Source organism: Artibeus jamaicensis, unplaced genomic scaffold, assembly GCF_021234435.1.
Source record: "Artibeus jamaicensis isolate MK-2021 breed Jamaican fruit bat unplaced genomic scaffold, CSHL_Jam_final contig_233, whole genome shotgun sequence".
Lineage (NCBI taxonomy): Eukaryota > Metazoa > Chordata > Mammalia > Chiroptera > Phyllostomidae > Artibeus > Artibeus jamaicensis.
In genome coordinates, this window is record NW_026521486.1 from 9,317,671 (window position 1) to 9,337,564 (window position 19,894).

Genomic DNA, 19,894 nt, shown 5'->3' on the forward strand with positions numbered 1-19,894 from the left:
TGGGCCCTGGCTGGGTACTTGGTTGGTTAGAGCACCATCCCAATACAACAAGGTTGTAGGTTCCATCTCTGGTCAGAGTCAGCCAATGAACACATAAATAAGTGGAACAACAAATTGACGTTTCTCTCTTCCCTCCACCCTCTCTCTCTAAAATCAATAAAAAATTTAAAAAAAATTACTGGGATGGAATCTGGGATTAGAATAGCTGCTCAAGTTCAGAAGTAGAAAGGGGTAGAAGGAATGATACTGGCGTGGTGCTGGGAGCAGAGGGGAGGGGCCCCAAGGCAGCATGGGAGAGGCCGTGTTCCCTGGGTAAACAAACTAGCGTGGCATGTGATGACAGATTCCCTGCCCCTGGGCAGAGGCACAGCAGGAGGAAGTCATTGTGCAGAGTCTGCTCAAGGCTAGAGAGTGATAGACAAAGGGGAAAGCCCTCCTACCCTCGTCTGGTTCCTAATCGAAGTGGAAACCAGCCGCACACGCACTGTAAAGCTTAACACGGTGGCAGGGGGAGGTGCAGACCAGACTGTGAAGCCTGGGAAGAGGATGGGATCGGCTGGGGATGTCGGATACTTCCCGAGCACCTGCCAGTTTGGCCCGGGAGATTTAAATGGAAGGAAGGCAGAGACCTGCCCCTTCTCTTCCCGGGGATCTATGGCATGGATATTCGAAAGGCCCACGTGGCGCTGGTAGCACCAGCCCCGCCTGCAAACTCCGGGCAGCCTGAAGCTGGAGAACTGTCCTCCTCGCAGCTTCATGCTCTGAAGGACAGATAAGGATGGAGCAGGATTTCTGGGCATGATTTTGGATTTCATTCTTTTTGGAAACAAATGGGTTCGTGTTTTGTGGAGGACATTGGCCTGGAATTGGGGAGTCCCCCATTCCCACAGATTGTGCAACATTTTAATAAAGACCTCTTTTCTTCCCCAGCAACTTTTGTCTTTGGAATATGCCTATGTTTGGTGGTGGGCAGCTGAACCCCACTTTTACTGGGTAACAGAAAGGGTTGAGAAGATGACTTTTCTTAACACTTGTTGAGTGTTTGCCACATGCCAAAATGTGCCCACTCGTTTAATTGTCACAGAAACACTAAGACATAAGAAACTGATGCTATGCAGAGAACATGTGCACAGAGGGAACATGTCACTTGCCCAAGGCCACACAGCTGGCATGAGTTCTAAAGTGATAAAGGGAATAAAATAGTTTCTTGGGGGACAAGACAGATCCCTCCCTAGAGAGGAGCTGACCCCCCAAAACCAATGTTTACATCTGTACTGAAGCGGATGTAACATTCTGGTCACAGGAATCTCTTATGGTCGGCTGAACTCTGTCTCTAGAGGATTCTGGGGGAAGGAGGACATGTGACTGGGACAGGTGATGGGGACAGTGATGGTTAATTTTACATGTCAACTTGACTGGGTCACTTGATACCCGGAGAATGGGATAAATATCCATATGGATGTATGCGCTAGGGTGTTTCTGGATGAGATTCCCACTTTAACTGGTAGACGGAGTAAAACAGATGCCCTCCTGATGTGGGTGAGCATGAGGCCTGAGTAGAACTGAAAGGCAGAGGAAAGGATAATTTATTCTTTCTGCCTGACTATCTTTGAATTGGGACATCGGTCTCCTGACTTTGGACTCGGACCGGAGTTTATGCTCTCCCGGTCTCCGGCCTGATGACTGAAGGTCACGGGACTTCTCCGTTCCACTGGGAGGTCTGCAGATCTGCAGGTGCATCCATGACCTGCCTCTAACCAGGATGTCAGAAACAGCTGTGACAGGTCTCAGACCAGAGCCCATTGCCTGGCCTAGGGCCTCCACGGCCCCAGGGGCTGTGTGTGGGGGAGCTGTCGGCTTTTCCTCCTGTTCATGAGGGACAACCTGGAGGGCAGAGAGAGGCTGCAGGGGTGGGGGTCCTTACAACCAGGGTGGGAGGCTGCAGCAGAGAATGTAATGTGAGCCCACTATAGGGGGCTGACTGATGTGGGGTGGAGGGGGTCCCGCCCAAGGCCAGACCGGCTGAGACACACTCAGTGGATGTCGGCAGGGGCTGAGAAAGACAGAGGCTGGGGCGAGGATGCCCACTCCCCCGAGAGACCGCGGTGGCATTTGTGTAAATACTTTTCCAACCCCACCCTCAGCCTAGCAAAGACCCCTGTAGGAAGGAGGAGAACAAAGGGGGATATCCCCGATACGACTGGGTTTAAACCTGGGTGTTTGAGGAATCGGTAACATAGAAGTTACTAGAATAAAATTTCAGCCAACAACATAGAAAGTAAATCCAGTTACTGCAAAATGACAAAAGTGACATTTTGCACATTTGAGTTCAGGGCTATGGAGTGGGTACCTGCTACCTGAGTCAGTAAGTTAGGGGATACCCGTTTTTGTTCATCAATTCTTTTGCCCCCTGAACCCCTAACCTTCTCCTTCCACCCAGGGTTTGCTGGAGGATAGATGTCAATGGGAACAGTCAGGACTCTGGGTCATCTGGCTTGTCTAAGTTTGCAAAGCACATTCACACAGTGGGTGGTACTCTTTTTGGCACATTGCATGCCTAAAGGCAGAGCTAGCCTTGCTGCCTCCAATTTACAGATGAGAAAGCTGAGGCCTGGAGAGATCAAATGGCAATGTCATACAGTGCATTAGAGAGAGCGTGGCACCGAGACCCAGGCTTCCTGATTCCCAGCCCGACTCCGGGGTGGGTCAGGGATCGGGCAGATTGCAGAGGTGCTGGGACTTGGGGCAGAGTCCTAGAATTTATTCCTAGGACTGCACATGGAGGTCAGTCCAGCCTGCCCAGCTCAGGGGAGCAGGCCCTGTCCTGCCCAGCAGGGCACATCTAAGCAATACTCATGCAGCAGGGAAGTTCAGGGGACGCCCTCCCTGTGAGCAGGGATGACCTATGCCAACATCACTCCACAGTGTGTCATGTCCTCCCACTTTGCAAAACACAGCCATGTCCTTTCAGAGCCTCCTGATTGCTCCGTGAGGCAGGCCAGGGGAGCAGGCCATTTTACAGATGCTAAAACTGAGGCCCAGGCAGGGCAAGTGGTTTGCCCATGCTCTCACTGCAAGGAAATGACAGTCAAAGGAAACCCTAGGCTTTTCAGAACAGAGTGAAGCTGGTCTTCCAGCTAGGCTCCTTGCACAAGTCCTAGGAAATAAACTCTGCAAAGAGCTTTCTGTCTTACTCTTTACTTGATCCAGAAATGACACCCCCTGCCCCCTTCAATTCAACAGAATAACCAAAGACACTAAGTGCTGCTTAAAATAAAAAATTTTCCTGTATTTCTCTCTTTAAGACAGTCATATCAAAGGCATACAGAATGTTAAACATGGACCACCTAGAAGGTCATGGGCGAATGCTTGTGCCTGCAGGGAAAGGTCAGCACTCTCCCTTCGACCAACCCGGACTGAGCTCACAGGGGCAGAGCCTCGCCTGTCCACGTCAGTATCTGCTTCCATTCTCGGAGCACTTAGTAGGCGCTGAATAATGCGTCATGAATGAAAGAGCAAACAACCTCTTCTTGGCCTCCTCCATGTCTCTGTTCACATCACGCTTCGCCTCACCAACAGAGGGGCTGGAAGGCCCTCAGAGGTCATCTGGTCCAACTGCTTCATGTTACACGTGAGGTCCAGATGGCACGAGTGACCGGCTGGAGGCCACACAGCAAGTGAGAGGAAGCACAGGTGGCAGAGAATGACCTGCTCATTCCACGGCTCACCCCGAGGTCTGAAAAACCTCCGTCGTTGAGCTGGGAGGGCCACCCTGATGCAGAGTCTGCTGCAGCCTTCCAGGGGGCGAGCTCTAGGGGGCTTCCTGGGGTGTGGGCCACCTTTGGATCAGGAGACTAACTCCCCCAGAGGGCTGGGCAGCTTCCCGCCATGCGTCTTCACTTGGAGAGGAGGGTGGCTCCATTGCAGACAGGGTGTCGGTCCGGTCCCTATGTTGAAGTGGTGCAGATGCGGCCCCATTTCGGGTGTGGAGGTGGAAGGAAGCAGAGGACAGGGATGCAGGTCTGCTGGAGGAGGGGCCCCGGGAGAGGCGATGTCCAGGCAGGGAACCAGGCAGAGGCTGGCTGACCTTGAGCTGGTGGATAACACCCTGTGGGAGGAGCCAGCCTGGGCAGTGCAGGGGGTGGCAGCAGGGGACCCTGTCACAGGGAGAGGTCAGGAGAGCGGTGAGTCCTCCACTTTAGCCTGGGTTGGCCTGTAGCTTCCCAACCTTCCCCCCATGACTTGGGCAGTGCAGGGTGCAGTTGGGGGTCTGACCTGGGGAGAATCGCATGCACTGCGGGCCAGAGAGGCTGGTCCTCACCCCGCCATTCATAGCAGTTGCCTGACGTGGAAAAGTCACTTTGCATCTCAGAGCCCAGTTTCTGCATTAGGAAAAAAAAGAGGGGGAGGGGAATAAATTTTAAAAATCCTGCCTCGTAGCATCACTGTGGGTCTGCACAGACCTTTAGCTCAGGACTGTGCGTTGTATGTAGTGCTGCGTCCCAGAGTTCAGCAGCCGGCACACACGCCGCCTGTGTGCTGACTCACTGGACAGGTGATACTTAGGGAGCACGTCCTCCGTGCCGAGCAATCTTCACTTCTCAGGCAGTTCATTCTCATCAAAACCATTACTGTGCTCTGAGGGGCACAGTGACTCCTCCAGGTCACCCTGCTGCTAAGGGCAGAGCTGGGGTTTGAGCCCGGGCAGTCTGACTCCAGGGCTCAAGCTCCGTGTACCACCCTTTACTCCGTGACCCTATTCTGTCAACTGTGATGTCTTACACAAGTAATACAAGGAGGAGGGACGAGCAAGGTGATTGTCACTCAGTGGATAAGGACATGGAGAGAGAGAGGCAATGGTTTGTCCCAGGGGCCACAGACTTCCAGAACCTCCTTGCCCATGCTCTTTCTAAAAAAAAACATTTCCTCCCATGTGGGTCTGGAAGGGATGTTCCCAGAGAGCGGGTCCCCCAGACCCCCTCAGTGCCTCAGCCACTCACGGTCACGTCCGGATTTGTGGCCGGGGCCAAGTGCGCCTCACTCAGCTGCTGTGAAGCCCTAGGGGCACCACCGGTCCTCTCCTGCTTCCGCCACTTGGCTCGTTGATTCTGGAACCAGATCTGATGAGGGAGAGAGAGAGTAGAGATAAGCAGAAGGGTTTTTCTCCATCTAGTGCCTCCCCCAATATGCATAATAATAACGCCTCCCGAGGGGCTTTGCAGTTTAGAGAGCTCATGGTGTACAGGATTTCTTTGGCTCTGGGAGTCAGCCTTCAGAGTGGGTTGGAGGGTCACAACGTTCAATGCCTGCAGGGCCAGGGCTCATTCAGGGAGGAAGCAGCTGGGTGCCAGATAGTTGGGAGAGGTGGGGTCTGTGGTACACAGAACATAGGGGGGCGGCCTCTCAGCTTCAGCCAACAGCCCCCCTGTGCATGCAGTGTGGGCCCTGCCTTGCAGGCTCATCCATTTTCTAAGACAGACATCTTGATTTTTATGTGACAACTCTGAGGTTTAAAATACTGTGCAGATTGAACAAAACCCACTGGTGGACGGTTTCCTGCTGGCAGGCCACCTGTTTGCAACCCCTGGGAGCCCCTTGGCATCTACAGGGGCATCAGCAGTTTCCTGTATTCATGAGCATTCTGATTGTCCCTGACATGTGACTATTTTACTTGGTTATTCTGCTGAGATGCCGCCGAATTCTGAGCCACTAAGCTGGTGCTACCAACTTAGCTGGTGACAGACTCCAAATGGAAAGGAAAAGGGGGGAAGTCTGAGGTGGGTGTGGTCCTTGGCTGAAGAAAAGCTGGTTGGCATAAAATAAAGAGTGGAATATTGACCTGGGCCCTTGCTCAGATTTTGAATTTGAGTAAATGCTTCATATTTGTTTTTTTAAAAAATGGGTGACTCAGAAAACTGTGTTAGAGGCATGCCCACCGTGGAACAATTGGATTTGGGTTTGCTAGAATTGTACTTGCAAAACTGCAGAGGTGCCAAGAGGCAGGACATACTCCTGCCAAGTGACAAGGGGTTCTTCTGTCCCCAGCCATGAATAAAGCCATAGACACTCTGGGTGAAGAAATTAGAGAGCACGGATTAGGCAGCCGGGGCTGGAACCAGGTCTCAGACCACGGATCCAGGGTCCTTTCCGCTTCTCCGTGCTGCCTTCAAAGCCATAGCCATGTGGTCCAGATGGGGGGGGGGGCTATCAGCTAACTCGGGCCTTCTGCCTGTTTCTCTATGGCCTGTGAGCTAAGGATGCTTTTCACATTTGGAATGGCTGCACAAAAACCCAAAGAAGAATAATGTTTCATGACACAGGCAAATTATATAAAATTCACATTTTAGTGTTCGTCAATAAAGTTTTATTGGAACACCGCCACACTCACTTGTTTATATATTGTCTGTGGCTGCTTTTATGCAACAAACAATATATATGGTTGAATTCTTGTGACAGTGACCATATGGCCCCCAAAACCTAACATAATCACCATCTGGCCCTTCCCAGAAAAATTTTGTTGACCCTGGTCTAGATTGTCAAGAGGTGTTTTGGGAATGGGGCCGCATGGTGGACGACGTTCTGGAACTGTAGACAAGTGGACAGGAAGGGCACAGGAGTGTCTGTCAACTGCCATCACCAACGCCAGCTCACTCCATTTTCACCCTCCAAGGAGAGAAATCATCCTAGAACTGGGATGTAACACTTAGCAAATATTACTGTATTCGTGGGACATAAACCAATGGAAAGACTTGGATAGGGCAGCCCCGGAGGCTCCAGGACCCACAGTGTCTCACCCATGGCCACAGGTGGGGGCTGAGAGTGGGGCTGGTTGTACCTGTACTTGGGCTTCTGGGAGGTTGATCCTGGCTGCCAGCTGGTTGCGGACGTGGATGTCTGGGTAGTGGGTGAAGTGGAAGATTTTCTCTAGCTCACATAGCTGCTCTGTGGTAAAGGTGGTTCGGACCCTCCGCTTGCTCTTCCTCTCTCCTGGATGGAAGAGAGAGGCATTAAGTTGTGTTAGTAACCTTGGTGTTGGCTTTGTGTTGCCTCGTTTCACTCTTTCAACCTCTGTGGCCACTACCGAGTGTTCCTAGAACATCAGAGCTTTGCAATATATTTTTTCCTAAAATCCCTGCCCCTAGGCTGACCCTCTTCCACCAAGATAGACAGTGAGATGAAGATAACCTTCCAGAAACTTCTCTGATTGTCTTTTTCTGCTGCTCAGATGCCTTCAACGTCTTCCCCTTGTCTACAACAGGGGATGGCAAACTAAAGCCTGTGGGCCAAACCTGGCCCACTGCCTGCTTTTGTAAATAAAGTTTTATTGGAACATGGTCCCACCCATTGGTTTATGGAGTGTCTGTGGCTGCTTTTATGCTATAAAGGTGGAGATGAGTATTTGCAACAGGCACTACATGGCCCGAAATGCCTAACATAATTACCACCTGGCCCTTTACGAAAGGAATTTGCCAACCTTGGCCTACAAAGTAAAGACTGATCTCCACAGCAGTGAGCCCCTCACAGCCTGCTTCCCGCCACCCGTCCGGCCTCACGTCCACTCAGAGTCGACTCCATCATTTGTGGGGCCAAGTACAAAATGAAAATGTGAACTCTGTGTTCAAAAGGCAGAAAGAAAGCATTTTTCTTTCTTTCTCAGTCTTCTCTGGACTTGTAAGGTGTTTTTAAATTTGCTATTTAAGCCTAGGCTTCCTCCGGCACAGGGATATTGACATAGGGAGTACAGACCCTCACAGAGACCACCGTCCTCCCACCAGTGCCCAGCCCACGCCTCAGCCCAGGACAGAGAAGGCAGCAGTCACTGGGTAGGGGCTGCAAAGCGGGCGGCTGAGAGCGCGTTCCAGGAAAGGGGACTGAGCATGAACTGAGGCTCCAGGAACCTGGCAGGTACTTCATGGTCTCATTGGACTTCACTTACAAAACATAAATATAAACATAACATTACTAAGAATTTCAAGATGGTAACTGTAGCATTAACCCCCACTAAACCCCTTCTGAGTGTGGGACCTGGACAGCCACACTGGTCACGCACATGCCCTTGACACCAGGCCTGTGCATGAATATTGGGGAGATCAGGTATTCGATTTAGACATGTTAAATTTGAGGTGCCTATTGACTGTCCAAAGGAAGCTATCCAATAGGTATGCAGCGCACATATCTAGAGTCCAAATCCGGGAACTCTCAGCAGACATTTGGTCTCTGCAGTCATGGCCTAAGAGTAAGCCTGAGCCCCTCCACCACCTGGGGGTTCAGCAGCCAATGAGGGAGCCAAGAGAAGCCAACGGAGGGACCAAGAAGGGGAACTCTCTGAGGCAGGAGGAAAGAGAAAAAGGCTGTGACATGGACACCCAGTCAAAGAACTGTTTCAAGGAAGAAGGCTTGGCTGTGTCCATGCTGTGAATAGATCAATGATAGTAAGGACAGAAGAATGGTCACTGGACCTTACCAAACTGAGGACCTTCATGATGGCAGTTCCCACAGAGTAGAGATGGTGGGGACTCAGGGGGCCACATGTGGTTGAGAGAAGGGAGGTGAAGGAGAGGAGGTGGCAGCTGTAGGCAATGCTCAGAGGTTTGCTGGGAATGTGGAAGAAGGGCAGTTGACAGCTGGAGAGAGAGTGTGTGGCCCAGGGGGTGTAAGAATAATGAACATTAGCTTTCTGTTCCTTTCCAGCATTTGAGATGTCTCAGTGAGGATGAGGTGGGTCCTCTGGTGCAAAATTCTGATTTCCCTGGGTCTTCAGGTAGGAGCTATGGTCAACTCTGCTAACTGAGGAGCCAAACTCTGTGTGTCATTTATGCGAAGGGGCTCAGGGGACAGCTGAAGAGGCTGCCTGCTGCTGGTGCGGGGCACATGGCAAAGGCCACAGTCAATCAAGGCAAACCGCGCTCAGAAGAAAGGTATGTCCACTGGTGAATATTTGACAATTAAAGTCATACCGGAGAAAACATGGCGTGCTTCTTTACTTTGAAGATAATTTGGGGTCATAGTAAACAATGAAGGCGAAACGAGAGGTCCTGCCATTGTGGGACCTGTTGCAAAAGTGTGTGCAGATTTGTGGCCCAGGATTGCAGATTTCCCAGTGTTTTTGTAAAGGAGAAAACCATTAAAAATTGTTTCAATTTCTGGCCAAGAGGGAGGCACACTGTGCCTTCTTGCACAACCCAAACTAAGACAACAATAAATTTAAAAACAAAAAATAACCAGAACTGACAGAAACACTTATCTAGATGGGTGGGGCGAGTCGGGCAGCTGGGAGGAGAGGACTTGCAGCAGAGCAGTGGCTGGCGGACCCGGTGAGGTGGCTGATTGCAGACTGGGTGGTCCCACATTCTTGTGCAGATAAACCAGGAGGAACAACTGGGGAGCGAGACAGACTGAACAGCCTGGGGTTCCAGCACGGGGAAAATAAAGCCCTAAAATCTCTGACTGAAAACCCCTCTGGGTGTTGAGGCAGCAGCGGGAGAAACTCCCAGCCTCACAGGAGAGTTTGTTGGAGAGACCCACAGCTTCTTAGGATGTACACAAACCCACCCACTGGGGAATTTGCACCAGAAGGGCCCAATTTGCTTGTGGGTAATGGGGAAGTGACCGAAAGCCAGCAGAGAGCAGAGCAAGCAGCACTGTTCCTTCTCGACCCCTCCCCCACCTATAGTGTCACCACACAGTTAGGTGGGTTGCCACGCCCTGGTGAACATCTGAGGCTCCGCCCCTTGCTGTGTAACAGGCGAGTTGGCACAAAAAAAGAGAAACCAAACCCCCCCAAACCCCAAAACATGGCACAAATGAAAGAACAGTTCAAAGCTCCAGAAAAAAATACAACTAAGCCACGAAGAGAGAGCCAACCTATCAGATGCAGAGTTCAAAACACTGGTGATCAGGATGCTCCAGGAACTCAATAGGTACTTCAACAGCATAAAAAAGACTCAGGCAGCAATGGAGGTCATATCATGTGATATAAAGAAAAATCTACAGGGAACCAACAGTGACAAGAAGAAAACCAGGACTCAAATCAGTGGTTTGGAGCAGAAGAAAGACAGAAACATTCAGTCAGAACAGAATGAAGAAACAAGAACTCAAGAAATGAGGAGAGGCTTAGGAGCCTCCAGGACATATTTAAACGTTCCAACATCTGAATCATAGGGGTGCTAGAAGAAGAAGAGGAAGAGTAACAAATTGAAAACTTATTTGAACAAATAATGAAGAACTTCCCCAATCTGGCGAAGAAAATAGATTTTCAGAAAGCCCAGGAAGCTCAGAGAGTCCCAAAGAATTTGGACCCAAGGAAGAACACACCAAGGCACATAATTACATTAGCCAAGATTAAAGATAAGGAGACAATCTTAAAAGCAGCAAGAGGAAATGAGAGCATTACCTACAAAGGAGTTCCCATAAGACTATCGGCTCATTTCTCACAGAAAAACTTGCAGACAAGAATGGGTTGGAAAGAAGTATTCCAAGTCCTGAAAGGCAAGGACCTATATCCTAGATTACTCTGTCCAGCAAAGCTTTCATTTAGAATGGAAGGGCAGATAAAGTGCTTCTCAGACAAGGTCAAGTTAAAGGAGTTCATCATCACCAAACCCTTATTAATAAGAAATGTTAAAGGGACTTATCTTAGAAAAAGAAGATAAAAATATTAACACTGAAATGACAACAAATTCACAGTCATTAACAACTGAACCTAAGAAAACAAAACAAAACAAAACAAAACAAAACAAAAAACCTAAGCAAACAACCAGAATAGGAACAGAATCATAGAAATGGAGATCACATGGAGGGTTATCAGTGGGGGAGTCGGTGGGGAGAGAGGGGGAAAAGGTACAGAGAATAAGTAGCATAAATGGTAGGTAGAAAATAGACAGGGAGAGGTTAAGAATAGTATAGGAAATGTAGAAGCTGAAGAACTTATATGTATGACTCATGGACATGAACTAAAGGTGGGGGGGATGCAGGTGGGAGGGGGTTTGCAGGGCAGAGGAGAATAAAAGGGGGAAAATGGGATAACTGTAATAACATAATGAATAAAATACGTTTAAAAAAATTGTTCCCCTCCCTGGCAAATAATGGACTTTATAACATCATGCAAACTTTCTCCCTATGTTGCAATTTCCCGTAACTGCTACATAGCTCCAGCAAAGAGACTATCATCACAGTGGCTGGCGGACCCGGCGAGGTGGCTGACCTGGTCATAGAGCCAACCCTGATGGACTGGAGAAGCTGGAAGAACAGGGCAGGTGAGAGGAAGGGTGGACTGGCACACGCCCATCGCTCTGCTGGTGCCTGGGGAGGAGAAAGATGTCGAGAAGAAAGGACAGTGCCCAGGAGCTCTGGGTGGTGACTTAGAGCAAAGTGGAGCTTCCTGCTGGTCCCAGGGCAGCCTGGGATGGGGATGGGCAGCGTCTGAGGGCGGGGTTCTGGAGGCATGGGGGTCCACACTTACATCTTCCCACCACTTTCAGGGTGAGGCTGCTCTAGAAAAGGGGTGAGGGAGTCAGCAAGGCTGACGCCTGGGTTGCAGACCACAGTGGTGTGTGAGAGAAAGCAGGTGGGAGAAGGCAGAACGGTGTACATGGAGTATGGAGCAGAGAAGAACGTGGAACACAGGGCTCATCCCATGGAATTTCAGACCTCATTACACAAGAAGCTGGAAAGATGAGCTCGTGGATAGAGTGCCCCATGCAGGGGATAAGGGTTTTAATTGTCAGGAAGGGCTGGGATCTCCTGGGCCCCAGTCTGAGAGGACAATGGGGGTGGTGGGCCCCATTTTCCAGGCTCTGGAAGGAGCATTGGATGGGGGGGCGAGAAACTCCTTGAGTTCCTCTCCAGGCCCAGCATCACCAGACCAGGCAGAGAGGCCCAGAAACTGGTGGCCACAGAGCGGCACACCCACGGTACTGGCTGTGGGGACCCAGGAGGGCCTGTGGGGTGGCAGGGAGATGGTGAGCAAGGTGATGGGAAACTGGCCCCCTTCCAACTTGCTCCTCTCCCAGTTATTCATTGTGCAGGCTGTGAGTTCCACTTCAGTGGGTCTTCACAGAGAACGCGTCAGCAGAACTTAATTAAACCTGAGCCGTTTAGCACATCGATCATAAGGAATACACAATTTACACAGGTGATTAGGCCGCCTAATTATAAACCGATGTTTCTCTGTGCTCGGTTCCCTCTCCTGATTGCTCCTTCTCTGGGGTCTGCTAATGGGCCCTGGCTGCTCAGCCACAGGCCCTGGAGGCTTTACCACCGTGCAAAGTCTCCGGGAGTGGTCCTTGTCCTTGTCTTCCTCAGGCAGTGGGTCCATCATGGAGAAGGTCCAAGCACCCTTGGGAGCCCTCCTGCAGGCTGGGGATGCCTCCGGGACACAGCGGGTGGGGTGTGGGGCAGGAGTCTCCCCGGGCAGACTTGCACTGGCCTCTTCTCTCCAGGCCAGTCGTGGACTTCCTACGGCTCCCTGGTGCCCTTAGCAACAACCATGACCTTCCCTGGGAGGCCTTTCCTGGCCTCCCTGAGAACAGGCATTGAAGAACTGTGTCACCCTTTCCCCAGCACTTACCACCATTGTCATTGTGCTTTCTTTCAGTGGTGATTACTGGATGGCCATTTGTCTCCCTGCTAGATGGGGGGCAAGGCTGTTTGTGTTCTGTTCGCTACATCATCCCCACTCCTAGCTGATACCTGTGACGGCTCTGAGATCAGACCCTTGGAATTCTTATCTCCATTAACGTGGGCCATCTTGGTGACTCCCACAACAAATGGAGTGCATGGAAGTGCTGCGAAGAGGGTTCTTAGCCTGGGCCATTGGAAGGTGCAGCTTCCACCTGGTTCCTCCCTCTTAGATTGCTCGTGCTGAGAGACGCCATTGCCATTTTGGGAGAATATTCAAGACATATGGAGAATGCCCCATGGGGAGAGAAACTGAGGCCACTTTCAGCAGCTGGCACCACCACTCAGCAACCTGGATGTGAACCACCATGGGGGCAGATTCTTTATTCCAGCCCAGCCTTCAGGTGCCTGCAAACAACACTCTTACGGCAATCTCACAGGGACCCTGAACCAGAGCCACCCAGTGAAGTCATTCTCAGATTCCCGGTCCACAGAATTTGAGGGAGACAATAAATGTTTATGGTTTTATGAAACCACTATGTTTTGGGACAGTTCTTTTTGGGGTGTGTGTGTAGCAATAGATGTGCCTGCCACTCAGTGGCCATTCGGTAGCTCTTGTTGCATGCCTCAATGGAGCATATGATGGATACATGGAATTTAAATTATAGCCAATGAATGCTAAAGCCTCCACTGCCCACTCAGATTTCTCCTGGCACTGACACTCTGGGGTCCCATTATTACAGTAATCTTGTCCACCCCCTGCTTGCATCTCTGAGACCTTTTTGTGCTTGGAACAACTTTCTACTGCTGGGATATGTATTTCTTGGCTAAAAGGCCCAGATAATTCTGTTAACATAGATAGTTAGCTAATTATTAAGAAAGGGAGCAAAGGGAATTAGACATTGAGTTTAATGAACTGGGGAGCTAAACATGTTTGCTTCACCAGGAAGCTGCAACCTCACACCCCAGGGGATCACAGCATTGCCCTGCCAAGGGGATTAACCCTCCTTTCTTTGCCCCTCCAGTACTGGATTGTTGGGGGACCCAAGGGGTGGTACTTGACCAAAGAGGCCTGTCAGTGTAGCTTGGGGAAAGACAGAATTTGTTGGGAGGTGGACCTATCAATACCCACACAAGCTTGGGAAATTGTTTTAGAAAAGCACCTGTCCCGTTCCAAACCCAAGCTAATATAATACCAGAGGAACAAAGAAACACTCTCTCTCTTACTCCTTCCTGATGCACTCGCCTGGTGTATTAATGTATTCTCTCTCACCCAGGGGCATGTAACCATGTGATCTAGCAGCTACCAGGCCTATAACAGACTCTGCTTCATATTAAAGGACTTAGCTTTAATATGAAGCAGAAACTCCGGACACTGGCTTTTGTTTTGGCTTTGCTGCAGACATGGGTGGACTTTTTCCATGGAGGGGCAGAGGCAGGTGGGAAATTGGAAATCCAGGGGCAGAGTTCCTCCTGAATAGAACTCACCACATCACAATGTCTCGTGCTTGGGTCCTTGGCATGCTTTCCTTGTGGTCCCATATAAGAGCCTGATTTTTATCTACAACAATTCCTATATGGAGCAAGAAGTATTCTTGCTCCATATTTCAAAGGGTTTAAGCTTCGTTTTCTCATGGTGGTTACTGGCTTCATCACACACCCTCAGCTCACTGTCTTCCTTTCTTTGTCTTGTTGCACTACTTTATTGCTGGTGGTCCTTGCACATCACAAGCTACTTGTGATTAAATCCTTTTTTTGGGTCTGTTTGTTTGAAGATCCAAAATTAACACAATGTGGGTTTTGTTTTGTTTTTGTTTTTGTTTATTTTGCAAGCAGGGGTCAAGTCTTATAGTGCCTTGTACTCCCATAGGGCCTAAGAAGGAGTCAGGTTCTCCATTTCAGAACCAGTTTTCAGGTGCCCCCAGCCCTGTAGGAATGTCCCCATGGCCATGTTGGGTTGTAACTTTGGTGGCAGGGACTAGGAAAGGGTGTTTGAAAGAGAGAAACCAGACCACACTTCTCCTGGGGGAAGTGCAAGCTTTAAGCTCTGCATCCTTTAGCCCTGCTCCAGTCGGCTCCATGGGAGCCCTAGCTCTCTCCATCTAAGGGCCAGAGCCATTCACGAGGAGCCACAACACACAGCACAGGTCTCAGACACAGCCTTAGTCCCAGCAGCAGGAGAATGGCAGAGCCCCCGCCTTTGGTTCGAGGTGGTGCAGGGGAGCAGGAGGAGCGTGAGGGGAAGGAGGGAGAGGAGGAGGAAGAGAAGAGAAGAAGGGAAAGAGGAGGGGAACAGGGAAGAGAAGGGAGAAAGAGGAAAATGAGGGGAATGAAAAAGTGAGGGAAAGCATAATGGCTTGAATGGTGTTTCCCTCCAAAACATACGTCCAAGTCCTGACTTCTGGTACCTGTGTAGATGACCTTGTTTGCACACTTTATCTTTGTAGATTTAATTAAAGATTGTGAGATGAGACCCTTCTGATTTAGGGTAAGCCTTGAGTCCAATGACTGGTGCCGTCAGGTGAGAATGAGGAGGGAGTTTTGACCGAGACCCAGAGGCCAAGTGAGACGGAGGCAGAGAGCGGAGTGATGTACCCATGGGCCACACCTGGCCAAGGCCTGCCGGCAGTCACCAGAAGCTGGGAGAGGCACTGAACAGATTTTCCCTCAGGGCCTCCAGAAGGAACCACCCTTTAGTACCTTGGTTTTGGACTTCTGGACTCTAGAACTGTAAGAGAATAAATTTCTGTTGTTTAAAGCCAGGAGGAGGAAGAGAGAATGAAGAGGAAAAGGAGAGAGAAGATGTGTGTGTGTGTGTGTGTGTGTGTGTGTGTGTGTGTGTGTATGGGCAGAGGTTTCTAAAGGCCAAAGGTTTGGAGGCATTTAGGGAGCAGGGAGGAGCGGGAGTCAGAGAGAAGCTCTATGTGCCTGGGGGTGGAGAGTGAGGGGCAGGGAGGGTCTGATGGGGGCTGGACCTGGGGACCAGCAGGGCCAGTCTGTGAAGGACTCTGAATGCCACACCAACGGGTTGGGGGTTGATACACTACACCCTGATGCCAGGTCCAGCCCTCTGCTTGTTATGATAAATAAAGTTTTATTGGAACATAAACATACCCATTCACTTACACATGTCTCCTGTTCAGCTGTGACAGCAGAGTTGAGTATTTGCAACAGAGACCATCAGCCATTAAAGCTTAAATTTCCTATGTGGCCCTTTGTAGACAAGCTTTCCTGACTACTGCTCTAGGACATTCCTCAGATCCCCGGAATTCCACCGTCCTGGTCTCCTCCACCAAGGTGGGCAGAAGTCAGCGTGGCCCCAAGGTGGTGGCCCCAGGATCTCATTGCCACTGAACTCCCCCAGCTCCAGGTGGTGGTCACTGTGTCTTGTTCTGCTCATTCACCTTTGCCGTCCCAGCTCCCAGCCTGGTCCAGAGTGAGCACTCAGCAGCCATTCGCTGAGTGGCTGAAGGGCTCCTGTGCAGACAAGGGAACCTGTCTGGGTCCCCCACAGGCCAGAAAACCACACTGGTCTACCCACTGCAGTGGTCTCTTCCTCTGCCCTTTCCCCCAGGGGTCAAAATTCCCGGGCACAGGGTCCTCAGTGGGACAGCTGCAGACATGTCCTCTCTCTCCCCGAGGTCTGAGACTGGTATAAGGTGGCTTCCTCCTGACTGAGCCTCCCTTGACTTGGGAGGGTCCCAGCTTCGGGGCACTTGCCTCTCTCAGAAAGAGGAAGCAGTCAGCTGGGTTTAGCATCCCCTTCAGCTGGGAGGCTCTCTTGAAGTTTTCCATTAGCTTGAGACCTGGGAGAGTCCAAGCCTTAGATTATGAGGGTCCCCGGAGAGTGGAAGGACCTGGCCGGGGCGGGGGTGGACCTCCTGGACAACCGGCCCGGCCCAGCTTCTGGAGGCACAGGTTCTACAGCTCAGAACAAGCCATGCTGCCTCCCTGGGCCCCGAGGCCCCTCCTCAAAGAGCGGTCCTTGGGCCACTTTCCCCCCTTTTGGGAGAGCTGGTTAGACTTCGGATTCCTGGGCCCCACCGTAGACCCAGAGTCAGAGTCTTGGGCACCAGGCCCGGAAAGCTGCATTTTTACAAACTCCCTGGCGATTGGGATCTGGAGGCAACGTTTGCTGGCCAACCTCCCGGAGCCGCGCGACGAAGCCCTGTGAGTGGTAGGTGAAGCCCAAGAGGAATGTACTCCTCTTGTTATTCTTGGGGTGACGGAGGGCACAGGGCACACCATTTCTGGTCCTGCGTGCCATGATGGAAACAGGCGGGGTGGGGGGTCCCGGGAGGGCAGGGAGATGCCCACCCTTCCCGGTCACCCTGTCCCTGCCTGCCTGACGAGGAGACCCCCCAACTCTGCGGGGGGGAGTCTCTGCGGTGGAAAATCACCAGGAGTGAAACCGCGAAGGTTGTTCAGCAACCAGTTCGTGGTGGAATTGGTCGTGGTGTGTCACAGCTGGGGGCGGGGACCTCAGGAATGTTCCAGATGGGGAGATGGAGGCCCAAAGAGGGGAGGCTCGCCTGGGGCCCTCCTGGGACGTGGTGCCGGTGTGGGGCTTCGAGACCAGACCTCCGGAATCCCAGCTGCCTGCCCTCCCAGTGTCTCACAGACTCCGGCTCATTTATGGTTTCTGCCAGGCACCTCGGTGCTTCCGACAGGCTGGCCTCCCAGCCGAATTCTTGTTTGTTCAGCACCCTCCCAGGCAGACTCTTTTGCTTATGCAAATAAGTAAACTTATTTTAAAATGAAACCTCGTGGTGACCCACCATAAGCAACCAGTATCGTGGGTCCTGAACAGAAGCTTAGTGTAGAAATAATGAGAACTAGTGACGTAAACCATCTTTGTCTGCGCACCCCTCAGAGTCTTCTTGAGAAACACCAGCCGCACCTGCGCTGGGGGTTCTGAAATACCCGACTCCCGCAGCGTGGGAGGGAAATGGATGGGTTTAAACCGTGTCCGGGGACATTCGAGAGCAGGTGGTCCCAGGCCCCCGGGGTCCAAATCCAGGGTTAACTACTCATGCAGTTTTTGTGGGTGATCTGTCTTCTCCTCTTGGTTTACCCTCAAAGGTGGGGGCTCACAGAGGTGACAGCTTGAAGGCAGCATGGCCGTGAGAGTGCCGTGAGCCCGGGGCACTGTCTAATGTCACCACTGCTATTTTGGTGACCACTTACTGGGGGTCTGCTCTGGGTGTAGCAGGGCAGCTGACATGGAACATGCCGGCATCTGTAGATCTTCAGAGGAGGTTCAGAAAAAGTGGCCGCCTGCCTGTTCACCCTCGGCAGTGGTCAGGCCAGGAGAGGAGAAGCCCCTCCAGCAGGGGGGACGGACCTTTCCTCTCTCCTCCCCCCCTCTGTCTGTCTGTCTGTCTCTCTCTCTCTCTCAGTCTCAGGGAAGACAGTCACGAATTTTATGCAGTTGTAGCAAAAGAGACTGAGGTTGGACTCCCAGGAGAATTGTTTCTGTGTGTGCTCATTCGATTCACTGGAAGATACTAGTGAACTTAGGAAAACGAAGCTGGGAATCCTTTCCCATTCATAAGCTCAGCTACAGGGGAACCTGCTCCGCCACCCCCACCAGGGAGGAGTGGCCTTCCAGGGTCTTCCCCTGCAGCCCGGTACAAACAACCCCCTCTCGGGAGTCTTGTTTGGGGGGATGGAGTGGGGCTGTGTGTGTGGTAAGAGACGGCCTCACGGTGCCGCAGCTCCCCCTGAGCTCTTTTTCCAGCCTTTCCTTGGATTAAAGGGCTGGACATGGGGAGAGAGCTGGAACCTCCTGTGAGAACTCCAGGCTCATCGACTGTCAGATTCCAGCGGACGCTTGGGACGTGACCTTGGTGTCCCCTTCCCTCACTCAACTGGCTCACCGAGGGTAGAGCTGAGGCCTGAGCAGAGAAGGGACTTCCCTGAGGTCACACAGGCCCCGGGGGAACTGAGACAGATGTCAGGAATTCCTGGCTCTTAGCAGGGTGTTCGTGTCCCCCCCCAGGTCCTCCCTCAGGCCAGCTGTCAGGGAGGGGTCTCAGATCTGGTCTTTGGCACTTGGGATGAGCCACTGGTCTGGGGGGTGTGGGGGTGACCAGGGTGGGCAGATCCAGGCAAAGCTCCAGCCACTAGAAGCTGGGCAGGCTGGACTCAGCTTGCGGAGGGGATGAGCATGCTGGATGGAGCAGGGTTCAGGGGCGGTCTGAGCAAGGTCCCGATCCAGGGGCTTCTGCTTACTAGCTGGGCAACTTGGGGGACACCATCCACCCCTCCCGTTCGTAGATGAGTTTCCACCTCTGTCAGGCTATGTTCATTACACCCTTCCACCGAAGTTAAAGAGGAGGCACGCACAGGTATGGGACTGTGCCTATCATATGGTAAATGCCGAACAAATAAGCGGTAGGGGCATTCTCAGTGGGAGCCTGGCTACAGGACCAAGTCCCCCGCCTCTGCATTCGGCAAATGGCTGAGCCTTGGTTTCTCGCCTGAACAACCGCCATTCTGGGCTAGATAGAGAGGGAGCAAGGGCCCAGCCCAGTGTCCTCTCTTCTGCTGATATGGAGTAGACTTTTCTCTGCCTGAGCCCAGCTGGGTCTTGGAGACCCAGGAATGGATAAAAAATGACCAGAAGGCACTCACCGTGGGGCTGGTCCTGTTGGGGCTTCTCAGGCCTGGAGTCTGCACCTTCTGCTTTCCCGGTGTCCGGTCCACTTGCCCCTTCCCGTGGGACCCTGTTGCTCCTCTCGGTGGGCCTCTTTAAGATCTCCTCGATGGAGAAGGACAGGCCCAGTTTCTTGGGGACTTCGCTGCATCCCGAGTTCTGCCTCTCGGTAGCCCGGCAGAGAGCAGGGACCACCTCGTTCTCCATGGGCAGCCGCCAGTGGGGCTGAGGGGGCTTTGTTTGTATGTGCCCAGGGTGATGCCGGTTGAGAGTGGCTACTTCCTCTCCCAAAACTCCTGAGATCAAGAGGGCAAGCAGAGGTGGAGAACGGGGAGCCTCATGTCAGATTAGCCAGGCACGTTCCATCTCCCCAGGGACTTCCGTGGGCCACTCAAAACCACCCCTGGGATTCAGGAGGCCAGTCACCTGGGAAGAGCTGGAACGGGGCTGTACACTGTGCCCACAGGCTCAGAGCCCTCGCTGGCTCAGTGTCAAGGGCATTGCCATTGCCAAATCGGCTTCAGTCTTATTGCAAAGGGTCTTCTCCAGGTGGGCAGCCTAGGCCCGGGTCCCTGAGGCCACAGCCAGAGGGCAACAGGGCACAAAGCCGGGAGGAAG

General features: G+C 51.9%; 1 protein-coding gene and 1 pseudogene across 1 annotated transcript; one reads left to right on the top strand and one right to left on the bottom strand.

The window, feature by feature from the left end:
* Positions 1-3,947: 3,947 nt before the first annotated feature.
* On the bottom strand, positions 3,948-19,483 carry ISX (intestine specific homeobox). The gene is made up of 4 exons (XM_053662061.1): positions 19,255-19,483; positions 6,836-6,987; positions 5,001-5,120; positions 3,948-4,157 (listed from the first exon to the last, which is right to left on the bottom strand). The coding sequence occupies exons 1-4, from the start codon at positions 19,481-19,483 to the stop codon at positions 3,948-3,950; spliced, it is 711 nt and encodes a 236-aa protein (XP_053518036.1).
* On the top strand, positions 8,700-9,112 carry LOC119060321 (60S ribosomal protein L23-like; annotated as a pseudogene).
* Positions 19,484-19,894: the final 411 nt, after the last annotated feature.